This window comes from Protomyctophum bolini (assembly GCF_963924005.1).
Source record: "Protomyctophum bolini genome assembly, chromosome: 20".
Lineage (NCBI taxonomy): Eukaryota > Metazoa > Chordata > Actinopteri > Myctophiformes > Myctophidae > Protomyctophum > Protomyctophum bolini.
The window spans coordinates 16,688,134-16,711,394 of record NC_137881.1 but is presented as its reverse complement, the minus strand read 5'-3'; the positions used below and the strand labels follow the sequence as shown (position 1 = coordinate 16,711,394).

Genomic DNA, 23,261 nt, shown 5'->3' with positions numbered 1-23,261 from the left:
TTAAAACAGCTGGCTGCTTAACAAGCAGATGACATGACAAACACATTGTGGTCGCAGCCGAAAGGCCTGTTTACTTAATTCTTAATTCAGAGACGGGTCTCCTGGTCGCAGCGAACGTATTTCCTGTAGGCGGAGACGACATATCTGCGGTGTAAAGTCTTCTACTACATTGAATGGTAGAGTGACTGATATTAGTCTGTTCAAATGTTACTCTTTTACCTGCTTTTTACTTACACTAACTTTACAAAGATGCCCAGAACATCGGGATGAACCTGTGTAGTTTATGGCTGCTCCAACAGTAGTGGCAACATTCAACTTTCGAGAGAAACGGAATGTCAAAAAATACACCGTGCCTGAGACCAGAGCCATAGAGTAATGGTTGAGACGAAGCCGTGAAAGGTCCTGAAATATGCATAACGTCAGTCATGCCCAATACCCAGTCTTTCTGTTGTATGAACACAAGGCTGCTGTACTTTATACCTCGTATACTTTAAATGCTTAGTATACGCAGGAAAGCGTGTGCGTGCGAGCATGCGTCTGTATACACACACACACACACGCACACACACACACACACACACACACACACACACACACACACACACACACACACAGTATATGGATATGAGAAATGCAGACGCAAATATAGAAGCAATTCTAATATGTAACACATTTTAGATTCCATACATTTGAATCATTCCGCAGACTGTTATGCGTGAGCGAAAACATCTGAATTACTTTCGTGTTTCTGTAGCAACGGCATCACAAGCAGCGCGGATAATATTCCGTCGCCGTCAATCGTAATGGCCAGATGACGATGCGTCTGAGTTTGCCCAGAGGGGCTTGCTTGAGATAACAAGTTTATTCATCTGTTTCGCACCTCATTCCGTCTCTGTCTTCTCCCCCCCAGGCGCACAGCATGGGCCTCGGACACAAGTTCAAGCAAGTGAAGAAGGCGTACGCTGAGGCCAACATTCTCCTGGGTGACCTCATCAAGGTGAGACACAACAATTACATCTGCTGTAATTGCTGCACACGGAGCCTGAGCGGCAGCATTTCTTCCACAGGCTCCAGAGAGGGAGAGAGAGAGAGGGCTTTCAAACTCAGTGTTGTACCATACGCTTTCTCTTCAGCATCATGACGTTGCGTAATGCAGTGGTTCTCAAACATTTTAAGGACCCCCCCAGTTTGCTTTGCATTGGGCCACGGACAGACCCACATGGGAACGCCTATACCGAGTGTCTTTCTGGCCTTGACAGCCCATACATCCCAACTGAAAAGTCCTATCTGATTGCATTAACCCATTTTGACCTGAGATCAGATTCTAAATATGTCTTCTACATCCTGACAGTTTTCTGAAAAAGTTATGTTTCTATGTCAGCCGTTCTTCAATTTTTCAAAAATAGCAGACCTACAACCTCGTAGCCCGCCACTCGGTGGCGCGCTATGAGCTTGTTTAGCTCAAATCTTTTTCAGATGGGGGTCAGCAGCCAATTACTGATATATTTTTGGGAGTCCTTGACATGAAAATGTTTGAGAACCATGGATTTTTCAAGAAAACTGTCAGGATTTAGAAGATATTTGTAGAATCGTCTAAATGGGTTTTAACTGCAAAAAACAAAGGCGCATAGAATCATTTATCAACATGCACAGGAAACTACTGTTACAATATGTCTATTGAGCCGTTCTTTGCTCAAGCTTGACGGGGAGTTCGTACTGCTCTGCCCTGACCTGCACAGCTGTTCAGGCGGAGAAGCGGTCAGGTCTTGCTAATGCAAACACCCACAACACCCACTCGGTGGTGAGTTTTCTGTGAACTATACTTCACTGTTCCAGCTGCCGCAACTGATTGAAGTCACCGAATGGCATCTTTCAGCCGACTCAAGGGCACGCTCCAATTACTACAGTGTTTGGAATCGATCAGAATTGGCCTCCTGTTGAGCTGGCAGCCATCCGTCATGCTGGTAGATGCTCGTTGCTGAGATTCCAGGAGGATTATGCAAAGGAAAACGAGGGGGATTCAGGGGGAATGACAGGTGGTGTCCAGGGCGGGAGAGCCTGACGAGTTCAGTGGTGATTTTGACAGCTAATTTTTTGTCGTAGTCTCTTGAATAGTTTTTATGTGGTTTTAGTCACATTTTAGTCACCTGGAATGTTCTGGTTTTAGTCAGCTAAATATCATTTGATTTTTAGTCGGCTAAATCTACAGTGGATTTAGTCGACTAAAATGTATTTTGGCGGGCCTTGATGCCGTTGTAATGACTGATTTTACACTTGCTGAAAATTGCCGATCTACAAGCTTGTAGATCGGCTATTTTCAGCATGCAACCAAGTGTACAATGACTTGGATCTCTTGTCCAATAGTCCCTTCCTAAGTTTTTATTTGTTGACAATATATCAGTATATTTTAGTCTTATAGTTTTAGTCATGATAGTTTAGTTTTCATTTTGTTTTCGTCAGTGACAAAAGGTAGTCGACAAACTATTTTTTTGTCATAGTATTAAGGCTGGATAGTCTGGATTTTCGGTGGTTAGGTGACCACTGAACGACAACATGACGTCACAAGTCGCGGTGAAGAGCAAGCCACTCTCTCTGTTTTTACTCACCACCGCTCAACGTTATTTCAGCTCCGGTGGAACTGTCCTGATCTTGAACTCAGCATTTTGCATTGAAAGAGTTTGTTTAGAAATCCATGTCATCGCCGCATCTCCAGTAGCCAAAGAATGCGGAGTCGATCACGCCCAGAAAATATTTTCTTCCAAAAGTGCCCTCTATACGGAATTTCAGCTCCTGCCTCTCTAACACTCTGCACGTCCCTGAGAGAGAGTGTAACATCTGGAACATTAACGCATGTTGTTTTAACAAGCCAAAACGTACGCACATCCACTCAGTGCCAAGACGTCGGAAGAGCCACTTTGGGCTCGAAACGTCACGTACTGTATATACAATGGTGGACGAAAAATACACGTTTGAAACTTCAAGGAGCATGATCCAGTGTGCAGACTCTTATTTTTTGAGTGGTGCAACCACTCCTACATCCAGCAATGTCCGTGTACCTGTTTGTTTGTGTACCTGTATGAGCACGAGTGGTGTGCGCATGCGTGAAATTGGAACGAGAGAAGTATGTGACATGGCTGCCACCTGCTGGACGCAAATCCAACTTCTGACTGCCACGGTCTGTGGGGGTGATTTAGAGGCTGCGCACGCAGCACAGAAACAGGATTGATATCCATAATAAAGCTAATCTGACGGAGCAGAGAGAGAGAGAGAGAGAGGAGGGGGGAGAGAGGGGAGTTGCACCACTCGGTTCACACAGGTGTGATTTTTTATTCTACTCAGAGCCTTGTGTTGCACAGCTTTCCTCTCTCTAGCCTTATAGCTTCTTCGTCTCACTAACCTCTAAAGAAAATAAAGTATTGTTGACACCAGATATTGATGTGAAGAGAGATGTGTAGGCGTTGATGAGAGTTCTAAAGGCCAGAAAAAAGAGTTTACGTGACTCATATTAAGCATAATATGCTGTAGTTTGGAAAAAAATAAAGCTGAAGCATCATCATACGACTGCCTGAAAGAGCCCATCCAATTATGCAGTGCTAGGTTGAGTTGGCACAGTCCGTATCCAGCAAAAATGATATGATTACTTTCACACCTGTATGTATGAGGCGTTTTTTTTCTTCTTCTGGAACTGAGTCATTATGTTGCTAAGCGGAAGTGGCCATTACAGTCTGTCCTCATTGGCTAGAATCGGGTCGTTACATCCTGTAGTAGGGTGGTAATCTCGTTAAACCTCCTCCACCTCCTCCTCCACCTCCACCTCCACCTCCTCCACCTCCACCTCCTCCACCTTATCCACCTCCTCCTCCTCCACCACCTCCACCTCCTCCACCTCCACCTCCACCTCCTCCACCTCCACCTCCTCCACCTTATCCACCTCCTCCTCCTCCTCCACCATCTCCTCCTCCACCATCTCCTCCTCCACCTCCTCCTCCACCACCTCCTCGTCCACCTCCTCCTCCACCTCCTCTTCCGCCTCCTCTCTTTAGCCCGTGATGCACGTGCACTGCAGCCCTGTTGTGTTCTCTGTCAGCGGAGTATTGGCAGCTCCCTGACCGGGGCCAGGTTCTGCCTTGCTGCTCCCGCTTCTCCCTGCTTGGCTGAGGCAAACGATTCCAGATTAACTCAGATGGATCCCACTCACTCTGTATAATGCTCTCTCTCTCTGCATTTCAGTTTCACTCTCCGGCTTTTCCTCTCTTTCTTCTCTCTCTCATCTGCTCGCCTCTTCCCCTCTGTGTGTGTGTGTGTGTGTGTGTGTGTGTGTGTGTGTGTGTGTGTCTCTCTCTCTCTCTCTCTCTCTCTCTCTCGGCGCCCCTGTGTGTGATTCTGTCAAACCTCTGCTCTCTGAAGCCATTCTTTAAGCCTTTAAAATATGGCACAGGTTTGCAGAACACATGTACACATTTTCCGCATGCAAACTATTCTAGATACTACGCATACTATATTGTTGCTCCAGTGCAGTGGTTTTCAACCCTCTTCATATCGAGGCCCATTTATTATTTGGTATTTGAGCCACGGGGACCACCTGATTTGATTTAGCCTCTCGGACCCAAACCTTAGAATATTTGTTGTCATTTTGTCATTTGTCATGTCATAGTACTAAGTAATGCCAGGTGTTGCCACTCTTGAGGGTGTCAAATGAAACTTACACTCTGATTTTACACTTTGAAAAGATATGCCAGGGACCCCCATAAGAGAAGATTTGTATCGCTCTAGCAGTGATTCTGCACCATTTTAATTTAAAGGACCCCCAGTTTGACATACATTAGTCTACGGACCCACCTTTTAATGACATTTCTATCTCTGGGGACCCCCAATTTGTATTCTAAAATCAATGTTAATTTAACTCTGAGAGTGTACAAATGAAACCAAAAGGACCCTTTAAGGTTCCATTTTGTACACTCTGAGTTACAGACTCATAAAGGTCCATTTGGTTCTAAACTATCATTTAGCTGGGGACCCCCTGGAACTCCCTCAAGGACCCCTGGGGGGTCCCCGGACCCCACTTTGAGAACCACTGCTCTAGTGTTCCAATTCTGCCCCACAAGACAAAATGTTTGCTGTTATCATCATCTATACCCTCCGCCAGGGTTTCACCTGGCCTGCTGACAGCTTCTCTTAATTACCCCACGGCACTGACTTCACTGTGTGTTCATTGATATTTTTATCAGCCGAGACCTTTTCATTTGGTTTGTTTGGTCTGTTAATTTCATTCACTATAGATAAGCAGTTTCCCCCGATTGTAATCTTGAACGGTAAGCGGTTGTCAGGGCTTGTCTTTCCCAGCACGCGGACGCAAGCTAGTAAAGCCGCATATACCCCAAATCTAGACTATTATGCAATAAGACAATAGTGCTGCTGATACGTTACAACAGCAACGGTGTGTGTGTGTGTGTGTGTGTGTGTGTGTGTGTGTGTGTGTGTGTGTGTGTGTGTGTGTGTGAGTGTGAGTGTGTGTGCGAGCGTGCAAGCGTAAATACACTGCAGGTACTGTACTTATGTTTATAACTGCATAATCTAATTGCAGTTTGTGTTTGCTGATAATGTTGCAAACCACAGGATAGATCGGTGCCATATCTCTTGTGCACGCTTTCACATATTTTGAATTTGTGATCTCAGTTCCCCAACTCTTTTTTTTATCTGTCAGTTTTAATTTCAGCACTTTTACACTATTTTCCATTGACCACCCAGGGAGAATGGCCATGCATGACAGTTGAAGCACTTGAAGAGTTGAAGTACTTCTCCCTTATTTTATCTACTTGTGGAAGTACATTTTATTGGTGTATTTTACTACTATTTTAGCGGTGCATTGGAATACTTATTAACCTATTAATGGATTGAGATGACTTGACTGGACTGGACTATGACGGACTATAACAGTTTTATGCCATGAAGTTGCCCCATAAGTGTTTCTCTTTGTCTTTTTGTGTTCTCTCTGTTGATACGGTTATATGTTGTGGTTGCACTAAACGGAATTTCGTGACAATAAAGACCTTATCTTATCCTAGGGATGCCACGAACAGGATTCCATCAAACCGAAGGCAGAAATCTGCTAGATATTATAGGCTACTATACTGTCGCATTTAAGAGATCATCACCACAATGCCATTGCTGTTTGTAGCTAAGCCCTGTATTCACTGGTATTACCTCTGGTCATTTGTAACAAATGCAGAGGTCATCATGTGATTCTGATCCAGTGAGAGTTGTTTTCATGAAATTGCTTTTGTTAATGTTGTTCACCCCACACAACAGCAAGTGTCTTTTATTTTTTTTGCACTTGCATCGATTGCTCATTTCATTCCAGATATGGTTGCAATTGAGGAAAAATAGTGTAGAGGAAAGCAGCGGTCACACACAGATCCTTGACATTTAATTTTTCTTCGGGGGATTTCTCGCTTCGGGGACGTGAGGAGATTAAACTTTGAATAGAGCGCCAGTCTGATCCATTGTAATGAACATGCCTTTTCAGCTAGCAGTGAGCACAAAACAAATGCCACAATGCATTTAAATATAATATTTATATATGTGTCATTGATGGCCCTGAGATCAGATTCTACAAATGTCTTCTAAATCATGACAGTTTTCTGAAAAACTATTATGTTTCTATGTCAGTCGTTCTCAAACATGTTCATGTCAAGGACCCCCAAAAATATATGTAATTGGCCGCGGACCCCCATCTGACAATACATGTATGTTGTTCCAGGAACCTCCCCACGAAGCAAAGATATGAGTTAAAAACGTTCGCTAGTGTGAAATAATGTATTCATAGATTTGCGCAACATTTTCACAAATTTTCAAAAATAGCAGACCTACAAGCTCGTAGCGCGGCACTCTGTTAGACCCAAAACTAAAGAATATGTTGTTGTTGTTGGATAAGATTTTGTTCACAATTCCATGCTGTATTGATGTTGGTATAGTGGTACGATAGAGGAGAGATAACAGGCAAACGTTGATCAAAATAACAATCTACATTCTCTAATTGTGTAGACTTCTTCTTGTAAATTGAGTAATGCAGATGTTTAACAATAGTGTAACTCTTGAGAGCGTAAAATGAAATCAAATGGACCCATACGGGTCCATTTGATTTCATGTTACTGCTCTCAAGAGTTAAAGATCAATAAGGGTCCATTTGGTTTCCAACTCCATCATTTAGCTGGGGACCACCTGGAACCCCCCTCAAGGACCACTGGCGGTCCCCGGGACCACTGGTTGAAAACCACTGCAATTTGAGACCACCGGTCGATGGGCCGATTGACCAGAGCATCCAATAGTGTATACACGCTCACACAATCACTGCAAGCTGTTTGCTTCTGCCGTGACATTTTTACCCCAGGCATCTTGTGTCGATTTTGTCTTACCATTCCATTATTTTAAATCCATCCGTTATGATGTCACCTCTCTCTCTCTCTCTCTCTCTCCTCTTCCCCATTATGTTATCCTTTGTTGTTTTTTTTTATCGCCCCTACCCTCTTAATTTCGTTCTCACCATTCATCTTCTATCTGTCGCGTCATGTCAGGATGACAAATTCTTCCCTGGAGCCATTTTTCTTACTTTTGCTTGCCCTTCCTAGGTTACATCCACACTCTACAGCCTTTCCTTTGTTTGTCCTCTCTCTCTCTCTCTCTCTCTCTCTCTCTCTCTCTCTCTCTCTCTCTCTCCTCTCTCCTCTCTCTCTCCTCTCTCTCTCTCTCTCTCTCTCTCTCTCTCTCCGACTCTGTCCTACTCAATTTTCCTTCTCAATTCCCATTTTCCATTCTCCATGTAGCAATTCAATTCAATTAAGGCTCGCCGGGCTTCGCTGCACAAGCCGATGTTGTCCTAATGTTGCTATAGCGGGCAGAGTGCGCTCCGTCCTGTTAGCCTGGCAATGGCCGACATCTCTCACTCCGTTCAATACCCTTCTGAGACCAGAGGAGTGGAGACAGGTACCATTATAACCTATACACGTGTGTGTGTGTGTGTGTGTGTGTGTGTATATACACACAGTCGACACACACTCAGTCACTAGCCTCGGACGGTATACCCAGGCTTTTATTTCCGTTCGCAATCGGCGCGTTGGAAAATCGGGCATATAGGAAGTGGGAGCCAACTTGTATTCCGCGAACCAATAGCAGTGCAGGGGACGACGACGACGCTCCACAGTTTTCCTACCGGGTAGGGGAGGAGGGGGGTGCTCAGATCGGTGAACCAATAGCCCCCCCTCTAGACCAGAAATCACACTGGCATGGGCCAGGCTATAGTGAGGCTACACAGTCACCTGTTGCTCTCTCTCTCTCTCTCTCTCTCTCTCTCTTCTTTCTCTCACACACACAAATAGAGGATTCACAGTGTGCCTGTACAAAAACATATTTCACGCCTACATATTAATGTATGCTTGTCTTGCTTGAGCAAGCAAGCAAGCACATAAAGTGCAGTACACTCACACATACACTAACAATAGACAGTCAGTCAATCTAACCTTGTCTAGTGCTCTTGAAGTAAATGAGCCAACAGAGAAGAGGCTGTTTTCTCTCCCTATAGAGCACATAAACAAACATAAAGACTTGACTTAGACTCAAACTGAAGAAAGCCAAAGCTAATCAGGCAGATAGGTGAGGAGGCGGATGAATGAGGCAGAGTTCCATGTTTATTTGCAGAGTACAAATGCACCCACCAGCCTCACGGCGTGTGGGCCACTAATACAGTTCAGACATTTATACAGAGACGACAAAGGAAAGGTGATCTCAGGTTCCCCGTCCCCCCTGAAGTATAAAGTGGTCAACCTGTCCATATTAGGTGTGGTCACAGGAAGCCCAACAGGAACCCGGGCCATTTGATACCATCAGCAAGCTAGATCAACGTAGCTATTTACCATAGGGTGCAAGGCCTATGCCTATGCATCCTGTCTAAATATGTCCTGTGGCCTGTAGTATTATATACACATCAAAGTGGTGTGCTGCTGGTACTTATTGAAGTGGATCAACGTGGAGATACACACATTATAGAGCAGGGTCAGCATGCTCGGGAATAAGCGGCTGTATAGGCAGCAAACAAAGCTATGATGTAACCGCCGATTTTATAATACCAACATAATTCCAAAGTAAGCAATGTGTTTATATTCCATCTGGTTTATGTAAATAAACTTGGCTGTAAGACGTGCAGGTGCACCTTTTTTGTTGTTTTTCTTCTTTCTGGTCCAAATATTGTTTGTTGTCATGATTTGTCACGACTCGAGTTGGCTTTGTACGACGCTTATAAGGTCTTTAAATAAATACTTTTTGAAATGTCTGTGGAAAAATGCATTGGGAATTATTTCCTGGGCCTGGTGTCATGAAAGGGGGCGGGACTGCGACGCTCTATAGTGCCATGGGTTCAACAATATAGACTCTAAACAGGATATGCGCTATGTGTGGGAGTGGTGACTGTTTGGTTAGCAAATTGGCAAATCCTTGAAATGTAACCTCTTTAAACGACGACTCTTCCCATGCCTATAGCTGACGTGAATCTCTTTTTGACACTGCAGTGCAATTTGACTGTATAGACATGCACTTCTACAATAATATTTGGTTTGACACGTCTACCGTGTTGATAAGAAGACATGTTGATGCTGGTCATGTCTATAGGTTACTGTATCTAGAGTGTGCGTGTGCGTGCGCGTGTGCGTGCGCTCACGTATCAGTTACCTACACCTGTGAGCGCACACACTCTCCCGTTCCAATTATATTCACTCACGACCATTCTCTCTCGCTCGCTCTCTCTCTCTCGCTCTCTCTCTCACTCGCTCTCGCTCTCCTCATCTCTTGGCTTCTTCCTTCATCTTTTGCCACTTTCATTTTACCCCATCTCTCCATCACCACTGTGTCTCCTGTTGTCTCTCTCCCTCCCTCCCCCCTCTCTCTCTTTCCCCCTCTCTCTCTTTCCCCCTATCTCTTCCCCCCCCCCCCCCCTCTCTCTCTCTCTCTCTCTCTCTCTCTCTCTCTCTCTCTCTCTCTCTCTCTCTCTCTCTCTCTCTCCTCTCCTCTTCCTCCTCTCTCCTGCTAACCTCCTCGTTATCGCCTCCTCTCTCCTTCTCCACCCTCCTTTTCGCCTGACAGGTACAATTCCTCACTCCACTCTTGGCTGGCTCTCTCTCTCTCTGTGTGTGTGTGTGTGTGTGTGTGTGTGTGTGTGTGTGTGTGTGTGTGTGTGTGTGTGTGTGTGTGTGTGTGTGCGTGTGCGTGTGCGTGTGCGACTGTGCTTTCACACCGTTCTGGGTGATATAATGCTTACTGAAGCCCTGGCTAGTTGGCCATTCACAGGAGTTATGTATGGGCTGGATATACAGCAGTTCAACCTAAGCACGCACGCGCACGCCGCACACACACAGCTATACCTGTAATGCACTGACACTCACAGCTTGGCACTCTCTCTCCCACTGAAAGACCTCCCAGAGACAGTTATCTATAACACCCGCTGGCAGGGAGAGAGGAACGGAACAGGACGTGTGTGTGTACACGTGTGCGTGCATGCGAGAGAGAGAGATAAAGAAAGCCTGTTGAAAATAGAAAGTGGTGCATTTATATATTATATTATTTATATACGTGGAAGATTGTTCTGATGTGCCAGATCTGTTCATGAAGAGTTCTTCGAGCCAGAGAGACCCGAGGAGCAATAACTACAGAGACGTATATACATTTTTTGACACAAACATACACTCTAGAGCAGTGGTTCTCAAAAGGGGGTCCATTTGGTTCTATTTGTATACACTCTGAGTTGAATTAACATAGTTTTTTCATTATAAATTGGGGGTCCACCGGGCGTGTTGCGTCTCCGTCGCGTGCGTCAAAAAACTCAGAGTCCCAGAGATATAAATGCCATTAAATGGGGGGTCCGTAGCCTAGGACCTGGGGTTCCTTGAAACTGGTTGAGAATCACTGCTAGAGCCGTAAAAATCTTCTCTCATGGGGGTCCCTGGCATATCTCTTCAAATGGGGGGTCCGCGGGCTAATTGGTATCAATTTGGGGGTCCTTGACATGAAAAGTATTTGGAACCAATGCTATATAGAGCATAGCAGTGGGTGTGGTTCACTGAAGAAATCGTCCATAATTGTTTCCCTTAGAGATTTACCCAAAAAATATCTAAGCCTATAGAATCCAGCCATCCAGGATCCTGGTGAATCATGACCGTAACACACTCACATTCATCCATCCAGGATCCTGGTGAATCATGACCGTAACACACTCACATTCATCCATCCAGGATCCTGGTGAATCATGACCGTAACACACTCACATTCTGTGCAAAAGAAAAGCGCTATACAAAGGGTATTTATTAAATGTAGTACATCTACATAATCTACGTTATTAATTATTTAAAAAAAACGAAATTCTCACAGAATCAAAGGTAATATGGTCATGATTCTCCCACTGCTATGCTATGCTCTATATGAGCATTATATCCTACATTAACACATGCAGTTAGGAGATGAAGTGGCCCCAAATGGGTCACTTACAGCAGTGTATGGTTCCCTAACCTTTTCTTGTCAAGGACCCCCAAATTGACACTAATTAGCCCACGGACCCCCATTTGAAAAGATATGCCAGGGACCCCGATGAGAGAAGATTTTTACGGCTCTTGCAGTGATTCTCAACCCGTTTAATTTCAAGGACTGCATGTTTGACCCCCCATTTAATGGCATTTCTATCTCTGGGAGCCCCAATTGATATTGCAAAATCAATGTAAATTTAACTCTGACGCTCTCAGAGTTACAGACCCATATAAGGGTCCATTTGGTTCCAAACTATCATTTAGCTGGTGAACCCCTGGAACTCCCTCGGGGACCCCTTTGGGAACCACTGACTTATAGTATGCGTGCTTTTGTGGATTTTACTGCGATAGTATTTCGCACTGAAGTACTATTTCACACCGCTACACTGTACCACTATACTATTCCCTAAGATTAACCATCCGTTTAACTGTTTTAATCCCATTCTTGTACCAAGGGTAATTGGTGCATAACAACGGGGCTCCACCGGGCGCGTCTCCGTCACCGTCATAGAATGTTCCCTTTTTAATCAATGAAGGGTGGCTCCACTGCCCGCGTTGCGTGACTGGATTCAAATTGCCCCGGTTCGTTTTTTGACGCACGCGACGGAGACGCAACGCGCCCGGTGGAGCCCCGCCGTGAGGTGCTATGGAGAGATACAGAGAGATATAGGGAGGAATAATAGAAAATGGGATCCAGCAATGAAGTACTGTACTTAAGTACAATTTTCAAGTATTTGTAATTTACTTGATAATTTCCAATTTCCAGTACTTTTACTTCTACTCCACTACATCTAGGCAAAATGTGTACTTTTACTCCACAAGAAGTATTTGATAACTTTAGTTACTTTGGAGATTTTAATTTTGATTGGAAAACATACATTATACCACTTCAACCACATACATATCTACAAGATCATCTGCTATTTTCAAAAGATTTGTGTTAAAACCCCCATACTGTACGCTGTTGAAATGGGACATTCTACATAATGAGTCCTTTTACTTTTGGTATACTTAATTACATTTTGATGCCGATGCTTTTGTACTTTTACTCAAGTATATTTAGAATTCTGGACTTTTACTTGTAACAGAGTAGTTCTACATTGCAGTATTGATACTTTTAGCTAAACATCCGTTTAACTGTTTTAATCCCATTCTTGTACCAAGGGTAATTGGTGCATAAGGTGCTATGGAGAGATACAGATATAGGGAGGAAAAGAAGCTTATGTACTACTAACAAAGTAGTTCTACAATACTCTGCAGTATTGATACTTTTACTTAAGTAGAAATTGCGAGTGCATTTAGAACAGAACAGCGATGAAGACAACCATATTGAAGATGGATTCACGCTGTGCCCATAAAATTAAAGTGTGTGTGTGTGTGTGTGTGTGTGTGTGTGTGTGTGTGTGTGTGTGTGTGTGTGTGTGTGTGGACTCTCGCAGCATCATACTAACTGTGTGTGTTTGTGTGTGTGTGTGTGTGTGCGTGCATGTGCGTGTCGCCTTCACGTCAGGAAAAGACATGATTTGATCATAAAAAAAGCACAACCTGGGAGGAGAAAATATATGGCGGAGGGGTGGGGAGAGAGGGAGAGAGGAAGAGAGAGAGAGAGAGAGAGAGAGAGATTGCATGTGGCAGAAACAGTGTTAAGGGGGTTAATGTGAAAAGGTAGAGAGGATGGGGTTGGGGATGTTTTGGAGAAGAGAGTGAAGATAAACAGACAGAAAAGTCGTGCAGGCAGAACGGTTAAAAGAAGTCAAATGGATGTGTGAGAGGTGGAATTTTGTGTAAAGGCTCATCATAACAAGACATAATAATAACAGCACTAGTAAAGTCCCCGGGGACGTAGAGAGGGAGTTATAGAAACAAAAGCCATATATATATTCATAGCACATCGGAGAAAAAGAAAGGTGGTATTTCATGAAGAGAAGTAATAACGACAATGTTCTTTGGCTTCCTTTGCAGAGATGGTGAAGCCGATTACACTCGGGTGTACTAGATATAGGGAGGGGAAACAATATGGAGCATGGCGAGGGATGAGGGGGTTGTGGTAAAAAGATACCATGCGCGTTCCGCGACGAGCGTCGTTGTTTGTGTTCTCCTTTCTTTTATTTTTTCTCTGTGGTTTCAATTACTCACTGGAGTCGCTAACAACGTAATGGCTTCTCTAGGGATCTAAGCAGTTCAGTCACATTTCTTTGTGCCTGTACACAAGTAAACCGGGGGAAAAAAACAATCAGAATTGAGGCATTGTTATCACTCTCTGCTTCAAAACCAGGTCTCCTCACAGAGCTCTGCTCAAGTGTTGCTGTCTTAACAGTTGACAGTTTTCTGATACAGAAAATGACGTTTTCTGTGATTTGCCAAGGCGTATATTTGTATATCTGTGGAAATCCATGGTGACGCGGGACGTGATTATGATTCATGATGATGATTCACAACGATTCAAAACCCTCGCGTTCCCCCCCGGACTCCATATCCGACTATAGATCCTCAAGTGAGGATGTTCTTTGAACTCATTTGCCAAGTTAAACAGACTGCAGGTATTTGGAACGCGTTGAGACTGTGAATTCAATTAAGTTACTATTAGCCTAAAGTTATATTATTTGCAACCTTGTGTTGTGAATTAAAAAGGCCCTTATTAAGGGCCTTTCTCGGCCCCACCTCTCTCCCTGTGTTTTAGGATCCAAGATGGCCGCAGGACCAGGAGGGGGTGGGGCGGGCGTGGTCGACATATGCCTTTAGTGGGCTGCATTCAAGACACTTGCCTTGTGTCTGAACACAGCTTTGATGGATGTGTTCTGCCCCCCCCCCCATCCCCCCCATCAAACTAAATGTTTGGTCAAACCATATGGGTTTCCATTGGAAATGCATTGGAGTGGCCATTAAACACAGACACAAGACAAACGCAAGACGGGTGTCTTGAATTTGTGAACACAGCCCAGTAAGGCCACCCCCTCCTGGTGCTGCGGCCATCTTGGATCCTAAAACACAGGGAGAGAGGTGGGGCCGAGAAAGGCCCTTGATTGTGAGTCGTTTTGAATTGAGTATCGATTTGGAATTGAAGAATCAGAATCTAATAGAATTGTGGCATATCAAAATATGTGATTGATTGATTGATTTAATACTTGAATACATTTCTAACAAGTAATCCTTCCAAATAATAAGCCTTGGAGGCTTGTTTCTATTGTGGTCCTACGTATTCAATTAATCAAGACATATAAACACTGGTACAAAGGCACAGTTATACAATAATTCTAAAAATGAAAACAAAAAAAAAGAATCCCTCATTGTTTCCATTGTGATCCTACAGTGTATTTTCAATTCATACAGACATATATATAAAGCCATGGAATACTATACAAGAGTAAGAAGTACTTGAGTAAATGTACCTAGTTACATGAACACTCCCAGTGGCGTTCCCTTGGGGAAACTTCTTCCATAACGTTTTATATGGTTCAGTGAGTTAACACCATGGAGAATAGAAATGGCACGTATGGTCTCTAAAGTGCTGGGAGCGTACAGTATGGGGGTTTTAATTTAGTACTCGTCTTGCCTAATTGATCAATGCTGTTTCCTTGAAATATTTAATGACCTCAGTAGACTAGCAAAATAACCCTACTTGAGACTATATTCATTACACTGCAGGGCCGGATCATAATGTCTGCAGTTTTCTCATGTTGTGGATGAAATTCCACAGGCCCTTCATATTACGTCTGTCCATCAGCATGTTGTAATTCAGCGTGCGTGCGTGTGTGGGTGCGTGCGTGTTTGCGTGTGTGCGTGCGCATGTTAGCAGCAGCTTATGCAAGGGTAATTGTCTTTCTTTGATTTCATTAATGTATCAGTCATCCTCATTTTCTTTGCAATAATAATCATTATTGTCCCCGAAGGGATATTTGTCTTCACAATCTGTTGTGAAATGTGTGCCTTCTCTCTCTCTCTCTCTCTCTCTCTCTCTCTCTATCTCTCTCTCTGGGAACTGCCCATAGATCCGAAGTCCCGTTAGTCCGAACATGCATTAAGGTTGGCGAACATGCACTGCTCCCGTGCTTGCGGTTATGTTTAGGTTAGGGTTAGCGATAGGGATAGTAATTTCGGAACAATGAACCTTCTGACTAATGACACGGCACCCTCTCTCTCTCCCCCTCTCCCAATATTACCGTATTATTATAAGTAGAAACGGAAGTGGTGAACAAAGTGCTGTAAACGCCGTGTGCAGTCGAGTCTCCTCCATTCATTATCGAGTTGTGTTTTGATCTCTTTTTCTTTTGCTCTGCCTTTTTAATTTATTTTCTGGAGCCTTGTGCATTAGCATGAGCGGAAGGAACAAAAGAAGTAATGAAATGAAAGTATGACAGCGGAATAATGCCTGCATTATATCCAGTGTCGTCCACGTTTGGAGTAGCAGCGCTACAAGACGCCAACCATTATCGCCATTATGCAAATGAAGGTTTCCCATTACCATAATGACGTGCCATTATAAATCATTCACTGAATTTGTGTGGTTTTAACCCATTTTGGGTGGGAACGCCTTTTGGTGTTTTAAGCGTAATGTTATACTTTAGCTATTGAAAAATAGCAGATCTTACGAGCTTGTAGGTCTGCTTTTTTTTTTATCGTGAAAATGTAGTGCAAATCTTTGAATATATATATAATATATATCACTTTTTTACTCAAATCTTTGCTTCTGGGGGGTCTCTGGAACAACATATTTTTAGATGGGGGTCGGTGGCCAATTACATATAATCTTGGTGGTCCTTGACATGTTTGAGAACCACTGACATACAGTAGAAACATAGGGTTTTTCCAAAAAACTGTCAGGATTTAGAAGACATCTGTAGAATAGTTCCCAGGTCTAAATTGGTTAAAGTAAAGATAAGTCTCCTATTATGTTCTTCACCTGTATTGTTTTGGAGATGATGCTAAGCACATTCAAAGAGAAGGTGAAGGTGCACGAAGAAGACCACTTCATCCCCCACTTCCTTCCGTGCTTCACCCCCCCCTCCCCCATATCTTACCTCCCCTCCATTGATCTGACTGCGTTCCTCCACCATCCCTTTATTCTTGCAGCTCACCCCATGCACACCACCACCGCACGCACTGTACCCACACCTCCCCCCGCCCGCTCTCCATGTCTGCCTGCCTTCCCTTTTTCCCCCTCGCGTGTCCAACTCGTGCTCTCATCTCTCTGCGAAGACTCTTCATTAGCCCATTTTTGGCGGGAACCCCTTTTGGTGTTAGCATTATGTTTTAGCTATTGAAAAATAGCAGATCTACAAGTTCATACGACTGACATAGAAACACAGCTTTTTCAGAAAACTGTCAGGATGTAGAAGACATTTTTAGAATCTGATCTCATGTCAAAATGGCTTAGTGAGAAAAAACATTGGTGCATGTTCTGTTGGCTGAAGAAGAAGAAGAAGACACAGCAGCACGGCTGCATGGGAACCCTTTGAAATGAATTGTCGGCCATCAAAAGATGGAAAATGTTCTCACACAGGCGGTTAGTTCATGCGGGGCTTTCAAAACTTTTTGAGGGAAAAGTAACTATAGCCTGTCAGCAGGCACTGCCTCTGGTTTTGGTTTTGTTTTGTTTTTGTCAGGAAAGTGAGGCATTTGCAAAGCGCTAACAAGGAGGGAGAAGAACGGAATCCATTCACAGTACACTAAGTAGAAATACACTATATCGGTTGTTTTTCCCTCCCTCTCTCGTTTGCCTGAATATCACCTTTATTGAGGTGTCTGTTTTATACAGCGTCGCAGTCCCGCCCCAGAGGAGCGGCACGGAAGATAATTTCCCATTCATTTTTATCCCCCATAGACGTTTCAGAAAGTATTTATTTAAAGACCTTTAAAGCCTCGGACAAAGCCAACTCGGCTCCTGACACATCATGACAATGAACACAGTTTTTCTTCTTTCTAATTATTTGTCCGGCCCCCCCAAAAAAAGTGTTTATTGTCAAGATTTGTCAGGAGGCCGAGTTGGCTTTGTCCGAGGCTTTAAAGGTCTTTCATTCTCAAATTCTCTTCCGGGACGCTCGTCGTTCTGAAAGGGGTCGGGACTGCGACGCTCAATCAACCAATCAAAGAAAGCATTACCAAATCACTGATAATGATCACATGTGAAGATTTCAGAGGATTGACACTAACCTGTTTTCGACCCCTCCCCCCTCTCTCTCTCCCCCTCTCTCTCTCTCCCCCTCTCCCCCTGTCTACAGGTCACTCCATCCTCTAAGATCGTGGGCGACCTGGCCCAGTTCATGGTGCAGAACGACCTGAGCAGGGCCGAGGTGGAGGAGAGGGCCGACGAGCTGTCCCTCCCGCTGTCTGTGGTGGAGTTCCTGCAGGGACACATCGGGATACCACACGGTGGCTTCCCCGAGCCCCTGAGGGCCAAGGTACCGTTACTACTGGAGCCATACATGTGCATTAATATGGACCCCTGAGGGCCAAGGTACCGTTACTACTGGAGCCATACATGTGCATTAATATGGACCCCTGAGGGCCAAGGTACCGTTACTACTGGAGCCATACATGTGCATTATGGACCCCTGAGGGCCAAGGTACCGTTACTACTGGAGCCATACATGTGCATTATGGACCCCTGAGGGCCAAGGTACCGTTACTACTGGAGCCATACATGTGCATTAATATGGACCCCTGAGGGCCAAGGTACCGTTACCGGAGCCATACATTTAGGTTCTATCTAACTGTATCTAATAGTTACTTTTCAAGACGCTGCAATGGAGCCAGTAGGCTCTACTGGAGTATGGCGACGCATTGTGTCTACTGTGTTAATGTGTGAAAGCAGCCATTATGACGGCATCAAGGCCCGCCGAAAAAGATCTTATGCTGTTTGGCTGTCTGCTTGGCTGTTTGGCCCGACTGAAACTAGACTAACACTAAAACATACCAGGTCACTCAAATTTGACTAAAACTAAATGAAAACTATTCAATAGACTAAATGACTAAAACTAAAATCAATTTGCTGTGAAAATCAACACTGAACTAAATACCTACTTAGCGTTTTCATTCTGTCTATTGTGCTATGCCCTGCATAACATTGTGAGGCCAGTGTTAAAGTGGTAATAGTTAGTAAGGCATTAGTGTCACCTCCCCTAGGTATTAGCTTGACACGTTCAATGCATTTACAAATAGAATGCATTTAAAAATACAATGCTGAGCCCGGTGAAAATGTACATCCACAGAGTTTCTAAGAAATCCTTAGTTCTAACTTATACGGCAATATCACTGATCCCCATGTTTATCCTTTAGGGATCTATAACCATTGATCTGCAGTTAACAGTGGGAGATTACTTTACTTTATTTTAATGCTGATTCTCTTGTTTATCCTGCTGCACCTGATCACCAGAGTGCATTTGTATGCATTACCTTCCTGCCGTAGTTCAAGGAAACAGTGGTGATTAAGATAGAGAAATCAGCAGGGTCTACACACACACACACACACACACACACGCGCACACACACAAACGTGCGCCTCCCAATTCTGCATGGAAGCTCTGTCAGATACAGTCAGACACACTGTGTTAACAAATTCCAGATCGATATAAGGTAAATTCTTCCCCAAGTTTCACTGGGAGAACATAGACTTTTTATAAGCAACATCCATAATGACAGGAACGAGTGTTAGCGATCGATAGTTCTTATAAGGAGGTTGATAACACTCTTGGAATCATTTTGGAGTGCTCTGTATTGGCATTAAATTGTCATTTGGCTTCATTTAGAAGCACTTGTAAGCCAATAAAATCGCTCAGGAATGGTTTGCTTCACTGACTGTGGCAGTGATGTATAGAGGGGAAGTTTTTAATGTTTCCACATCTTTTCCAGATACATAACGTCACTGTCGGGCAGAAACCTCCTATTACATCTCCATATTCTAACTTGTTATGGGGATTTTTCTATTTTTCAAAGCACATGATAAGATGCATGTGAACATGCTCAGTGTTGGGTGCATCACTTTATATTTGGAATATATTACTTATCACTTATTACCTTAACATTAACTTCTGCAGTTGTCACATAATGTAACAAGACGGAGCCACGGGCAACGAGACAGTGAGACAGACAGTTATGCAGAATGATTTTGATAATATATTACCGATTTTTTGTTAAGTAACGTATTATATTACGCGTTACCGCATTTCGGTAATATATGACGTAATATATTGCGAAATGTGCACTACTCAACACTGAACATGCTAGAGAGCACATACAGTACAGTACAGTACAGTACACACATTATGCTTTAATAGTTGCACTGGGAATAGTACGCAGCAGTCGCCTCGTGACTAGATAAGTGCAGATGGGAAGTGAGAGCGGTGCGATGAGTCTGTCCCTCTCGTCGCTCTCTTCACTTCTGTCAAGTTCATTGTTTATGCTAGTCGCGCCTGATAGAAGTAGGAGAAAGATGCGCCTGCACATTTTGTGCGTGTGTGTGCGCACATGTGTGCGTGTGTGTGCGCACATGCGTGTACGTGTGTGTGTGTGCATGTGCGTGTGTGTTTGTCAGTGTTCATGCCTCTGGAATCAAGCACCCACTCTGTGCCACTAGCCCCACTTGCAGATACTGTATGTCCACACACACACACACACACACACACACACACACACACACACCCTATGCATCAGGCACACTTGAGCTCGAGCACATGCCTTCATAGGAGAAAGTGCCCATTTTTATGCCTATACATAACTCTGTCATTTATATCTCTCTTAACACCACAGTTACTCTCCACCCTGCTCTCATTCAGTAGTAATAAGTACCTTAAAATACGTTTCCCCCGTTCAGAGCAAACGTTTTCAACTCAAATCTTCGCTTCTGAGGGGGGGGGGGGGGGTGCAACATATTTTCAGATGGTGGTCGGCGGCCAATTACATATTACATATTTTTGGGGGTCCTTGACATGAAAATGTTTGAAAACGACTGACATAGGGCTTTTCAGAAAACTGTCAGGATTTAGAAAGCATTTGTAGAATCTTTTCTCCGGTCTAAATGGGTTAAAAGTTTCTTCCCACCACCACACGCAGAGCCTCTGCAGATCAGGCGGTGTTGCAGGGCGTTCCAACGAACTCAGTAGTTTGGGTTGGTAGGAGAGAAGCCAGGCAGGGAGGTCGATGTCCGTCACTCCACTAGTAGTCTCACGTACAGACAGACAACTGTTCCACAATCTCTGAATGCTATAGAGCGCCGAAGTCCTGACGTCGCCCTCGTTCGTCCCCTCGATTCCCCTGGTTCACGGAAGTAATTTCTCTATGGAGAATAACATGGGGTCATCTTAAAAAAATGTTTCATATAAGCATTGTGGTCCAAAAATAAACAAGCTGTCTCAGCGTTATTGTCAGGGAGGTGTCAGGGAGGTGTCTCTGTGATATATGATAGTCTGTTTCTAGCAAAAACTAATTCAGTAGCAGTAACAATAGCGTTTTCTGATTCTTCATATCCAAGTGAAGCGGCCTGGATGATTTGTTTATTTTTCAAACACTTATATGAGGCAATCTAAAATCCCCCTATGGGGATTACAATGCAAATAAAAAATACCATGGATTTGCTCTCTCCCGATATTGACGTCAGACTTGGGTGCTCTATATAGAGTCTGGAACTACACAGAGTAATCGGTTTGTTATATCAGTTCACAAAAATATATTTTAAAATATCTTTAGCTTTTTTCCTTTAGCTTATTTTTATTTTTCCATTTCTGATAAAGCAGCTTAGCTCAGCTATATTTGCTTAGACGATTTCAATTTATATTAGGGTAACTTTGCGCGGGTGACAAAACGGAAGTGCGGAGGAGGCTTCACTTCCGCTTTATATTTGACCCATGATGATCAGAGCTTCCAGACTGTATGACGGAAGCATTTGAAAACTGTGAGAGGCAACAGTCTGGCCACACGAGACTACTCCGCTAGCGATTCTACATGTTGCCATTTTGGTCCATGGTACCTGCTGTTCAGTGGGGTGTGGAACTAGGGAGAATAACATATGTGACCTTACTTAAGCCCGTTGCTCCTCTAGGGTGCATAGGCCGTTGACAAATGTCCTCCATTTCACTCGGTTTTTAGCACAACATATGTGACCGCATCTGACAAAATGGTCCACATCTCGACCAGAGTCAGAGTCAGATAAGAGTACAGATTATTAAAGTACAAAATGTAAGCTTTCATATGATGTATCATTCAATGAAATTGCTGAGAAAACACCTAGAGCTGGACAGAAGTGGGTGTGACAATGGGAGGGACAATAGGTACTTAACTCCACCCACAATGACCACCGTCCATAACCACCCCCACTTTTAGCTGTCAACAGTGCAACACTAGAAACAGTAGATCAGACAGACCTGCTTTTAATTGCAAAATGTACAGTATAGTAAAACAGTACAATTGTATTTAACCTTATGACTTCCCGATGAAACTCCTCACGGCTTTGTGAGTAGCAGTGACAAGGACTAGAAGAAACAGGCAATGGAGAATTGGTATAGCAGCTAAATTGTGGGGGGGGAGGGGGGGCAGGGGAGGGGGAGTATTGGCAAAAAGAAAGTATTGAGGTGCCAACCCAAACGGCACAAAAATAGCAAATTAACTTGTCAGCACTGGCAAATAAGTATGTAACACTTTTAGTAATGCATAGCGTAGCAGCAGAAGGAAACAGCCAGAGACCTTCCTCAGCATTTCTGAGACAGCAGCAAATTGCCCCAGTCAGATTAAGGATGGCCTCGTTCAATTGTATGCCATATTAGCAGCATGCCGCCATAGCAGCAGTAGTAAACGGGACATTAAGTGCTTGTACTGGCTGAATTTGGCATTACAAGTATCTTAGTTACAATGAAATTGAGTTGAACTAGTGTTTTTTTTTAGGGTGTGGTATCTGGTAGACACCAAACCCTCTAGTTCTACTATACGAAATACTGTACAGAAATACTGGAGAGCAGAAGAGAATTGTGACACTGCACGACAGCAGATGAGAGGTTCCTGGTGTTTATTCCAGAGCGCACAGCAGCAAAGCATACAGCATAGGCTCACACAGGAGCCAGCTGGCCACAGGTAGTGTGACCAGCCCGACTGAACAAGTTACATTGAAATTCGACTGATTATCAAGAGTTACAATAGAATACACATTCCAGACTGGCCTGTGGCCACCCCCTAGAAGATAGAATTGGGATCACTGTAGCCCTTTGATCCACTCCCTTAGCATAAATGTCCTTTTGGTGTGTCACCCAGGAGTATAAACAAACCATGGACACCCCAGGGGTCCCGGCTGAGAACTTGACGTGAGACAAGCTCTCAGATGGACACCCCAGATGACAACATGCAGGATGCTGAGCACTATACTTATGAAGAATTATTGGTTCCAGATTCCACAAGGGTACAGTAACAGTAACTGTTGCATTGTGGCAGTTCCGTGATCTCCCCTGGTTACCAGGCCTCCTGTGTCCCCACTGAGATGTGCTAATCTCGGGCAAAGATGCCAAGGTGACATAGCGGATTTCTATCATTTCAATAAATAAGCATAAACAAGCTACTGCACATGAACAATGTTGCTACAACTAAGATATTTGACGGGAAATATAGATTGTATATACACATATTTTCAAATAAACTACATTTTATTCAGAAGGGAGTTCCAACCGCGCATCTAGCCTATGGCAGGCCAGGCTGGTGCATCTCAGAGGCAGGACAGGT

At 43.9% G+C, this 23,261-nt stretch overlaps 1 protein-coding gene across 1 annotated transcript in view; it reads left to right on the top strand.

The window, feature by feature from the left end:
- The window catches only part of LOC308334920 (pyruvate carboxylase, mitochondrial-like), a 378,126-nt gene that overhangs the window by 324,788 nt on the left and 30,077 nt on the right, over positions 1-23,261 (top strand). The window contains exons 21-22 of the mRNA XM_080791818.1: positions 911-997; positions 17,783-17,962. Of these exons, the coding sequence (XP_080647944.1) occupies positions 911-997; positions 17,783-17,962 (267 nt within the window). The remainder of the gene's footprint in view (positions 1-910; positions 998-17,782; positions 17,963-23,261) is intronic.